This window comes from Corella eumyota, chromosome 5 (assembly GCF_963082875.1).
Source record: "Corella eumyota chromosome 5, kaCorEumy4.1, whole genome shotgun sequence".
In the NCBI taxonomy this organism is placed as follows: domain Eukaryota; kingdom Metazoa; phylum Chordata; class Ascidiacea; order Phlebobranchia; family Corellidae; genus Corella; species Corella eumyota.
In genome coordinates this window covers 357,630-369,087 of record NC_137494.1, presented here as the reverse complement: position 1 = coordinate 369,087, position 11,458 = coordinate 357,630, and the positions used below count along the sequence as shown (strand labels likewise).

Below are 11,458 nucleotides of genomic sequence, written 5' to 3'. Positions count from 1 at the left end.
TAATTTAAAGTTTATTAAAAGTGTAAATTATAGTTGATTCTAGCTTTAAATATTAAGAATTTTAAAACTAATTTTGTAGTATACTAAGCGCTACAATTCTTCAGCTTAGATCTATGTTATTTGCTTCACTGCACAAATTAGCACATGTGCTTCGTAAAATTTTAAGCTGCGAATTAAATTAAGTTTTTGTCGTTTTAATATAAAAGTAAAGCTTTAAACCTGTTTTACTTTCTTTACAGAAGCTTTATAATAGAAACTATGGACGTAAGTGAACCAAAATCAGTTGAAATGGAACCAAAAATGCCCGAAGCTTTACCAGAAAACGTAAAAATGGAGTCAATTGAAAGCAAAACATTAATTAAGGAAGAAAACTTACAAACAAGCAATGGAAAAAATAAAGAATCATCCAAAGATGACGTCACTAAACCTATAGACCCACGTGATGCTTATGGATATACTAAAACCATCAACTTTACTTCAGAAATTTATAAAATTGAGATTGCAAGTCTTCCAAAATGTTTTGGTTATGGTAAGTAACTAATTTAACTATAATTAATAATTTGGTAATTAAAACATCTCTTTACTAAATTATTGCTGTATAACATAAAATAATAATTTATCTGTTAAAATATAAGCAAATATGTGATGCTATTATTGATATAGGTGAATGCAAGAAGTTGTTGTCCATAAAGTTAAAGTTAAAACCTCACAAAATTAAGATAATCAAACACATCAACAAGGCTTATGTCACATTTAAGTCTGAAGAGGATAAACTAAAAGCTGCCGAGAAACTTTCTGGGTAAATATACATTTTTTATTTTAAAAATAAACTCCCAATTTTAACAAGACATAAATCTATAAATTTTATTTGTGTCAAGTTAAAATTTATGTCTTCAAAAATTTGTAATGTTTTAAGCAATATTTTAATAACATTTTCTGTATACATCTTTATCCTCGATGTGGGAAAGTCGAATGCGCGACTTAAACATAGAGTAACATTAGTTACCCTGACCCAGTCTCGAGTTGCCTGTGGCAATTTTGGATATTGTAGATTATAATTGCCCAATAATTATGCTGCTGATTAAGTGTTGGCTCAGGGATCAAACCTACGACCTCATGTGTGGTGTAGCAAGTGTTCTTACTACTACACCACGCTGCCGGTCAATGTTTTAAGCATGATTTCAATAACATTTAAGTTAATGATGTTAAGTTCTCAAGTTCTATTATACCTTCGCTAATTGTATTTACTTTAAAGGTTTTTGTACAAGGGAAAAACTCTGCAAGTAAAGAATGCAAAACCCAAGGAAGATGCCATGGCAACGAAACGTGCAAATGAGAACAACGGAGATGAAATAAATCCGAAAAAATTAAAAGAAAATGAAATTGAAGATGTTGAGGGTTTGTGGATTTTAAGTATTTAGTAAAAACTAACAATTATAATAAGATTTAAAACCGGCAGAGTGGTGTGGTGGTAAGAACATTTGCTACACTACATTGGGTACTTGGTCGATCCCCACTGCTTTCATGCCTTGAGTAAAACGCTATAATACTTAATCAGCAGCATAATTATCGGGCAATTATAATCAATAATATCCTAAACTACAAAGACAACTTGAGACTGGGTTGAGGTAACTAATGTTACTTTATGTTAAGGTCGTGAAGTCGACCTTCCCACATCTGGTATAAAGATATATATTTTAAAAAAATGTGAGATAATTTAAATTTAAAGTTAAAATGATGATTTTATTCACTAGTTATGTTGAAGAACTCAGTGATTCCATGGTGGCAAATAAAATACGAAGATCAACTTAAAAAGAAACAAAATATTGTTCATGAAAGTTTATCTCAGTTTAGAAGAGATGTTTGTTTAATGGAACTAGACGTGGAGGTAAATTGTTACCATGTTATTTATTTAATTTTGTCCTTTTTATAACTACAGCATTTAGTAGGTATACCATTGGCATTAATTTATTTCAAAGTAATGTTAATTTAAAGAGTATATACATTAATTTATTTTTTGTTTACTTTTTTAATTTATAAGCCTTTTTGTATATGTTTATTATTTATTTTTCTTTTAGTTATTTCGTTGGTTTATGCAATACAAGAAAGAGGGTGGAGCTTGTTGTCCTGTCAATCAAATCCTCCCCTCTCCTGTGGTGGATTGTGGGTACCGAAATAAATGTGGTTTCACAATGTCAAGGAATGTTAAGGGAGAACCTTGTGTGGGGTTTAGGTTGGGAAGATACAAGTAGGCACTAAAACCATTATAACATTAAAACATTAGCAAATTAAATTACGATTTTTTTTGGTTTTTAATAGAGACATTCTTAAATGTAAACCACTTAAAAAAAACTTTTTGGGCTAAGATTTAAAGACAAAATGCAAAAGTTTGTTATTATATTTAAAGTCTGTTATTTATTTCATTCTACATTAGTTTGTTTTTGTAGTTATATTATTCCAAATATTTAAATGTTTAGATTATTTAAAAATTGGTATTTCTTATTTTTAAAATGCATATATTTATATTTAATTTTACCAACTAGAGACCAAGTTTGTGAAGTTGCAGAACCAGATTGTTTGGTTCACGTTCCATTCAAGATGAAACAAATTACGACATCATTTACCAAGTACATCCAAGCTTCCAACCTTGATGTTTATAACGCTCATGTACATACAGGGTATTGGAGGACCTTGACTGTTAGGACTACATTAGATGACAAAGCGATGGTCGTTGTATCACTTTGTAGACAGGTGAACCAGTTTAAATTGTTATTTTTTGTTAATTATAGTGTATATATATATATCTATTTAGAAATGTTTACAGTTTATACACGTTTTTGCCTTTAAAATAATAAAGTGTATGGTTAGGCAAACATTACTAATCCAACCTATTTATATAGTTATTGTTTTAAGTTAATTTTTATCTAAGAAGATAGCCTACTACATTACCTTGTATTTTAACTAACTTTGTATTTTAGAACTTACTTACAAAATGTAGAGATTATATTTTAAACTTTAAACATTTGTTGTACTAGATTGTTAAAGGTTTTTTACTTAAGATCATTCTTCTTACATTACTTTGATTTTTACCTGAAACTTAGACTAAGAGATTCTATCTTAAACCTTAAATGTTCATTTTACCAGGACCTTACAGATGGTGAAATAGAATCCGAACAGCAACAAGTTTTGAAACATTTTAGTGACAACAACATAGAAGTTGAAACCTTGTTGTTCCAAGCATTAGAAACACATCGAAGCAATGCAGATGATTTCCCATTAACATTGGTGAAAGGAGAGGGGGTGATTTATGAGAAGTTGTTCGATTTAAAGTTCAGGATCTCACCTTTGGCTTTTTTTCAGGTAAATGAAAGTTACAAATTAACAAATTAAGAAAAATTATGATTTATGATTGCATATTATTCCTTTTCTTAATACTGGTCAACACCTTCTGATCGAAATTTTAATTATTAGAATTTGGTTGCAACTTTTAACTAATATTTGCCAGCAATAATTTACCTGCATACCCTAAACAGCAGTTTAATTTATTTTGTAAGCCTATAAATTCGACATAAAAAGGTCTTGTCCACTAGGCTGTGTAATATATATTTGTATAAATTGTTTATGTTCAAATTTGTTAAAATAAAAACTTATCTTAAAAATCTTTGTAGAATAAATATTTATGAAATATATCATACGACTTCTTTTTTATAAATATTATAAATGTTAACTAAATCTTTGTTCAAAGTGTAACACAAGAGCTGCAGAAGTTTTGTACAAAACTGTCGGTGATTTTGTACGAGCAGAAAGCGACACAAAAGAAGTTATTTTATTGGATGTCTGTTGTGGTACGGGTACGATAGGAATTGGGCTTGCAAAGTCAGTGAAGCGTGTTATCGGAATCGATTTTTGTAAACAAGCGATTGATGATGCAATAATTAACGCAGAAATAAATGGTAAGAAATTACAAATACTGTTTTATAAAAATTTTTATTGTAATTAATAATTTTATTTATTTTTTTGATTTAAGAAATAACAAATTGTGAGTTTCATTGTGGCAAAGCAGAAGATTTGTTGCCACAACTTGTTGGACCGTTTCTATCGGCAACCGATATTAGTCTGGTAGCAGTCGTGGATCCACCAAGATGTGGACTTCATCAAAAAGTAAATAAAATATTTAATTTTTAAATTATTTTAGTAAAAGTTAATTAAAACTTAAATTGCCAGCCTGTTAAGGTTAAAATTAAAAACATTCAATAGGTGAAAAATAAAAATATTAAAACTCTTAATAAAAGGAAAATAATTTGTGCTGGAAAATTTAACCTTCATAATTTTAAATTGTCGCCCCCATTCTAGGTTGTCAAGACCCTTAGAATGTGCCCATCCATTCAGAAGATTGTTTATGTTTCTTGCAGCATTAACCAAGCTAGAACTAATTTTATCAAGTAAGTTTAAACATTAAGTTTTATATGTTTCACCTAGAATACCTAAAGTGAATGTCATTGTAAATCTGCTTTTTGTTCCAATCTTTTAGTTTTTGCCGGCCACAATCGAAGCGAACTGTAGGCCTCCCATTTAAACCGATCGTAGCCCAACCATTAGATCTTTATCCTCATACTAACCATTGTGAGGTGGTGATGTTGTGGCAACGTGTCACGCCACAGGATATCGTGGCAAGTGATACAGATACGCCTCAACAGGATGCCACTACATCTGTGGAAACTGATTCAAGTGGGTCACAAATAGATGCCACGAAATCAGAGCCTGTTGACATAAATGTGCCACAATCTTCCGATTCTGTGGCATCTGACTTAAATGTGCCAAACAAAGATGCCACCATGGAAGATCCTGATGCCACTGCCGCAAATTAAAATGCCACCGAAACTGTTGCTGATCCAAGCAGTGTTACAACTCTTGTTTAAAGCTCAACTATTAAAATTAAGTTCGTAAACTTTTTGTTTTTATTAAGTTTCGAATATGTGTTTGGTGTTGGAGGTTTATTAGGTAAAAAAAACTGCACGAAAATAAAATACACAGTGCAATATGAATGCATAAAACTATGTATAAGTATATACAACAAAGAGTTAAAAACTTTAAAAAGAGTTCTACTCTGCATTGGGATTATTTTATATCTATAAGAAAAATTAAAAACTATGCAGTGTCTATATACAAGTGTATACATTTCTGGAATGATTGGTAATTTTCTTTTTTTATGACATCACACAGCAACAAATTGTTGTGTCTCCCACTTGTGAAAAGCGAGATCCATTTGCTCCAACTTCCAAGAGTTGGTTTCAACGGAGAATATCTTGGAGATGATTTGCTGACCAATACTCCTGTGAAGTCAAATCAAAGTTCAATAAATGTTTAGGTCTTGTAGGCAAAAATAAGTTAGTATAACAAATCTAAAAATCCTGTATCAATGTTTGATCCTTAAGCATTGTTTTATATGGAAGGCTCACCTTAACATATTTGTAATAAAGCTTAGTTAATGATAACTTTATTTATGTATGTTCAATTTATGGGTCTTTAAAATAAATAAACCTTGTTATTTTGAAACTATATAATGAAAATTAAGAGCATGAGCTATGGTGGACTATCAGCTATCAGATTTAACTTTTTTAAGTACATATACTTTATATTTTAAATGTTTGTTATGTTCACCCAAACCTTAAACATCACTTACCCGCCAAAACAGTAGATTGCATCTTTTAACACTAAACCACAAGATTGGGTCTGGTGAGCTGACATCTCCATATTATTGTCTGTCCAGGTACTAGATAAGGGCTCAAACAGCAACACCTTGTGGTTATATCTTTCGGTGTCTGAACTACCACCTATATAAAATGTATAAGCAAACATGAAACAAAAATACTAAACATTAAAGTTTTAATAAAAGCCTTTTAAAAAGGCGCTAATAATAGCAATATTTAAGGCAGTTACATGTTAAACAAAAATTTAACACAATGTTTAAAATGTTAAATTAAATTTCTAATAAACCCTACCCAATATGAAGATTAAATTGTGATATAAAACTGCAGCAAAGTTGTTTAGTACAAGAGGTAGGTGTGCAACAATTGTTGATTGGTTTGTCGCAGGGTCGAAACGTTCAACAGAAGTTAAAGTTTCGTTATCTTTGTTGCATCCTCCAAAAGTAAAAATTTTATCTGGAAATATTTTATAAATTTATTGGAATATTCAGTAAATTAAGAATCTAAAAATCTATATAACCGTCATATGTGATTTCAAATTCTAATAATAAAAAAAAACAATGTTATTTTAATTTTATTTATCTCATTTATTATTGTTGATGTGGAAAGAACAATTGCACAATCTAAACATAGAGTAACATCAGTTTCCCTGACTTACTCTTAAGTTTACTGTAGCAGTTTAAAAAATTATAGATTATAATAATTTATAAGCTGCTGATTAAATGCTGACTCAGCAGGAGTTAATACTGTTTATAGCACCTTACTTAAGAGCACTACAGCATGAGAGCAGTGGGAATTGAACACAGGACCTTATGTAGTGAACACAAATGTACTGACCACAACCCCATGCTTTAGATAAATAAAACTGCTAAAATTTTGCACCTAACTCCACTACAGATCGATGTTCGTAACGTGGCACAATTAAGTGGCCACAAATAAACCAATTTCTTTGTTCTGGGGTGTAACATTCTATCTCTGCGGCACATATTTTGTCATAACCCTTCTGCTGTTTTATTCCACCAATCACATAAAGTTTTTCTAAAAAATATCAAAAATGTTGTTTGAAAAATAAAATTGCAAGGTCACCAGTACAAGAAAATTGTTAACACTAATTGTTAGCCTAAGTCTTTATAATTTTTGGATATTATTAGGCATTATTTAATACCAATCGTGGTGCCTGACTCAAGAAAATTTTTAAAAGTAAATGTGAAATTGAACCAATAAACCAAGCTTGTATAGCCAAGTGTTCTAACCACTACTACACCACTTCTAAAACCTTAATATTCCAACACTCATCTATAATTTAAGTTAATGTTTAAGGAAAAAACCAACCATCTAACACAACTGCTGTTGGATCTGCCCTCCCGATGATCATTGGTTGAATAAACTTCCAGGTTTCATCCTCAGCTGAGGTATCCATAAACTCTACATCATTAACATGGTGAACCTTGGTGTTCTTGGGTATTGTCCCATCATAAGGATAACCATGTCCCCCTATAGTGAACACCTTGGGTCCCACCGATACAGCTGTACTGTTGGTGCTTAACTTGTTCCTTTGCTTAAAATAATTACATTTCGTTGTTGTTAGACATTTAAAATAAGAATTTTGTTTTAATATTGTCATACCAAAGGTTATACAACTTTAATAATATTTTTAATAATTACTTTACTTAAATAACCAATAGTGAGCAATGGCAATCATTACCTTTATTAACAACCTTTTATTGGAAAAAATAAGGCAGGGTAAGAGGTTAGATTAATAGTGATAGTATTAAAGTTTGCAATTTAAACACAAAATTACCCACTATTGCATTTTTGGAATAATCCTTTACCTATTATAAGCCGTGTTTAATTTGGTAAAACATTTGTTGAAATTTAACCTACCGGCAAGATTGTTGTAGTTTTGTTAAATGGAAAGTAAAGAATGGTTTTGTTGCTAGTTCCACCAACTATTATAACTGAATCTGGCTCACGTTTGCCTGCAATATTAATTCATGTTTTATAAAATATAGCACTTTGTTATTAGGTATTATTAAAAAATTATATAAAATAAATCCAGCACACTGGATCTACAAAAAAATTTAAAACATTAAAGTTTTATTAATATATCCATTACCTTGGTTTAAGTAAACTTCAACTGGAACATAATTTTTTTTTGACTGCACACTATCTCTAAAAAACAAGAAAATTAGTTCATAAATATTTTGAGTTATGGCATAGCATTTTATAAGAAAGTAATTAAGTTAAATTGCAACTTACTCTTCCAGTATTGTTGAGCATCCAACACCCATGTTTAATTAAACCCTAACTCTAAAAAATAAACAAATATTTTGTTAATTTATGTAAAATATAAATAGTGATGTAAAATATATCTTTCAGCACATTCAAATTATTTTGTAAATTAAATAACAACACAAAACAATAACATTTTGAAAAAGAATCGTTTAACAGTTTTAATAATAACACTGTGATATACATTTAACTAAAATAACACTTTTAAAATCCAACACAATGTAAATATAAATTAGGTAACACAAATTAAACAAAGTGCATAGCAAAACTTAATATAATTTACTAAATTTCAATCAATAAACAAATCATAACTAATATTGTTAGTCATGTTGCTTTTGTTAAACAATATTTTTATGACATCATATCCTTCAATTTATGACATCATATAGCCACAACTTGCTGATTGGTCCACAGATCATTCTCTAGATAACCATTCTCACTTTCCCATTTTCTTCGAGGATAATTAAATATTTCAACCACACTTGACTTCTCTTTTAAACTAATTAAAATAAAAAAATTTAAACAATTGTCACTTTTAACATATAGATAACATATATCAAATTATTAAGTCATAACTCACCCTCCAATAGTCACAATTCTGCCTCCGACGACACAAACTGATGCTGAGGACTTCGAGTGGTTCATCTGCCCAATAACATTCTCCCACAAGAGGGAGGTAGGGTCAAGTTTGAGAAAAATTCGACCAAGTTGGGTTGGGTTAGGGTCAAATTCTTCGTCACATTTACCCCCTAAATATTTAAAAAAAAGTTTTGAGTATTTTATCAAAATGTATGCAACAAGTTGAACCGGCAGCATGGTGTGGTGGTAAGAAAACTTGCTACACCACCATAAGGTTGTGGGTTCAATCCCCACTGCTTTCATGCTGTAGCACCCTTAAGTAAGGCGCTATAAACGGTATTAACTTCTGATGAGCCAGCACTTAATCAGCAGCATAATTACCAGGCAATTATAATCTATAATATCCCAAACTGCTAAAAGACAACTCGAGACTGGGTCGGAGTAACTGATGTTACTCTATGTTTAGGTCACAAAAGTTTTATAAGAAAACTGTAATACCAATTCAAAGCTTATATTTAAAAGTTTAAAGTATACAGTAACCTAAATATGGACTAAATATAAATCAACATTAGTTAAAAATGAATAAAACAAACCCAGTACAAAAACCATTCCATCAAGTTCTACAAGGCCAACAAAAGAAACTAGTTTCGGTAAGGTTGTGATAATTGTTGAATCGTTCATTGTGATGTCATAACATTCTACTTTGTTTGTGTAATTTAATGTTGTGTCTATGCCACCAACAATGTAAATCTTACCTTAAAAATTAAATTTTATTTAGAGTGTTTAATAATTAAAATAAATTAGATTAAAGCTACCATTTCAGGATGACATAGATAATTACAATCAAATTTCTTAAAAGGTAAAGGCTAAAACTTATTTTTAAATCAATATATTTGTAAATTTATGCTCTTTGTAGTCAAATTTAAAATAAAAATATAGGTCATTTCATATTTCATAAAACAAAAAGTAAGCAAAATGGTGTAAGTGGCTGGTGTAGTGGTCAAAACACTTGCTACACTACATAAGATCCTGGGTTTGATCCCCAGTGATCTCATGCTGTAGCGCCTTTAAGATAGTGCTATAAACAGGATGAACTCCTGCTAAGCCAACACTTAATCAGCGGTATAATTACCTGGCAATTATAATCTACATAGTATCCCAAACTGCCACAGGCAACTAACTCGAGACTGGGTCAGGATAATTGATGTTACTCTATGTTTAGGCTGTAAAGTCGACCTTCCCACATCAAGGATAAATTTATTTTAGTGATACATTTTTTTATTAATTTTAATGTTTTTTTTTAATGTATTTTAAAGTTACCATTAAATGCAACTGATTTATGAAAACATCTTGGAACCAAAACTTCTCCATTTTTTCCCCACATGTTATTCACAATATTAAAAACATAAATTTCTTTGAGGAAATGTTCTGGGTCAGTTTCATAATCTTCCATTTGATTCACACCACTGATTAGATAAATTTTACCTACAAAGAATAACAATGTTTTAGTGTAAATACAAAATTAAATCTTAACAAATATGTAAGAATATAATTTAAAAAAATGTAATTTTAAGTTAAATAAAAAGTTTAAAAATAAAATCAAGTTATTTTTTAATTGTAAATATTTTTATTGAATACAAATTAAATAACTCAATATTTTTTTTTTTTTAATTAGAATTACACTTTTTAAAATATAATTTTAGTTTTAATAATAAAAAAAAGAAAATAATTATAAAATAAGATTTTACCCTTATATACTGCAGTACTCATATGCATTGCCTTAAATGGCATTTTGTTACATTTTTGCCACTCAGAATTATCAGAACTTAGATCTAACATTTCAACTTTATCACTACCAACTTTAATTCCATCTTGTTTGATGCTACCTCCAAATATAAACACTTTTTTGTCAATCGATGCAGCTGCAAAATCTTTAAGAACAAAATTTCGTGTCTGTCAAAATATAAAAATTAAAATTTCAAAATTATTTGTAATTGTGTATGTATGAATAGGTATTTTTATTAGGTATATTATTATAGGCTACAAAAAAAACATTTTAAAATTAAATCCTACAAAATTCAATGAAACTTGTTATTAATTTATTAAAAATATTTTTTACCTTATTTAAATATTTTCTTTCTTTCGTTTCAATATTAAAAATAAAATCTTTATTTTCATATTTTGATAAAACCAACAAACCTCTAGTCTTATAGGTTTCTATAAATTAATATTAATATTTTTTTTAATTTTATTTTTAACCAAAATAAATTTAAATTTTAAATTAAATATTCATTTTTTTATTAAATATACGAATATTTTTATTCAACAATTATAAGTATGTAGCTTACCATCTTCTGCATTTGCTTTTGCAGGATTACTGAAAAAATGTAAAAATATAAATTAAAAATGAATATTTATTATATAATATTTAAGAATAAGATAGTTAACTTACATGATATTTTGAACTTCACTTTTACAGCAGACCCCTCCCATTATGATTAACAATTTATTTACATTTTAAAATACAAAATATTTACAAAAATATTTATAAAATAGACCTTTGAGTTTAATAATATTTATGTCTGAACCTTGCAGTTTATTTCGTTTACTTAAAAAATTTAATTAATATTTTTTTTAAATATACCTTTAAGTTCAAAAAACTATAATATTTAAATCTGAACCTTGCAATTTATTTTGTTTAGTTAAAAAGTTCAATTATTATTTATTTAAATAAAAAAGGAGTTACTTTATTAAACGACTATAATTTTTTTTTAAACTTGGTTGTTGTTATTTTAAACCCTTCTATTACGAAACTACGCTCCAATAATTTTCACAAAACACGGGGGTTTTCCGTTACTATGGTTTCTTTGGAACAAAGG

At 28.9% G+C, this 11,458-nt stretch overlaps 3 protein-coding genes across 3 annotated transcripts; 1 reads left to right on the top strand and 2 right to left on the bottom strand.

Annotated features, from left to right (window-relative positions):
• The first annotated feature begins 256 nt into the window (after positions 1-256).
• Positions 257-5,339, top strand: LOC145752015 (tRNA (uracil-5-)-methyltransferase homolog A-like). Its single transcript, XM_082568197.1, has 11 exons — positions 257-529; positions 664-799; positions 1,256-1,398; positions 1,755-1,888; positions 2,079-2,248; positions 2,544-2,751; positions 3,145-3,360; positions 3,746-3,953; positions 4,028-4,161; positions 4,354-4,442; positions 4,532-5,339. Exons 1-11 carry the CDS (start codon positions 259-261, stop codon positions 4,866-4,868), a joined length of 2,046 nt encoding a protein of 681 aa, XP_082424323.1. The 5' UTR covers positions 257-258; the 3' UTR covers positions 4,869-5,339.
• LOC145752016 (kelch-like protein 25) lies at positions 4,982-8,107 on the bottom strand. Its single transcript, XM_082568198.1, has 8 exons — positions 7,968-8,107; positions 7,825-7,880; positions 7,593-7,687; positions 7,041-7,266; positions 6,591-6,746; positions 6,003-6,164; positions 5,684-5,834; positions 4,982-5,333 (listed from the first exon to the last, which is right to left on the bottom strand). The coding sequence occupies exons 1-8, from the start codon at positions 7,997-7,999 to the stop codon at positions 5,216-5,218; spliced, it is 996 nt and encodes a 331-aa protein (XP_082424324.1). The 5' UTR covers positions 8,000-8,107; the 3' UTR covers positions 4,982-5,215.
• Positions 7,975-11,295, bottom strand: LOC145752017 (kelch-like protein 15). The gene is made up of 8 exons (XM_082568199.1): positions 11,032-11,295; positions 10,928-10,956; positions 10,699-10,796; positions 10,328-10,532; positions 9,900-10,064; positions 9,173-9,334; positions 8,581-8,749; positions 7,975-8,499 (listed from the first exon to the last, which is right to left on the bottom strand). The coding sequence occupies exons 1-8, from the start codon at positions 11,070-11,072 to the stop codon at positions 8,382-8,384; spliced, it is 987 nt and encodes a 328-aa protein (XP_082424325.1). The 5' UTR covers positions 11,073-11,295; the 3' UTR covers positions 7,975-8,381.
• Between the last annotated feature and the right edge of the window lie 163 nt (positions 11,296-11,458).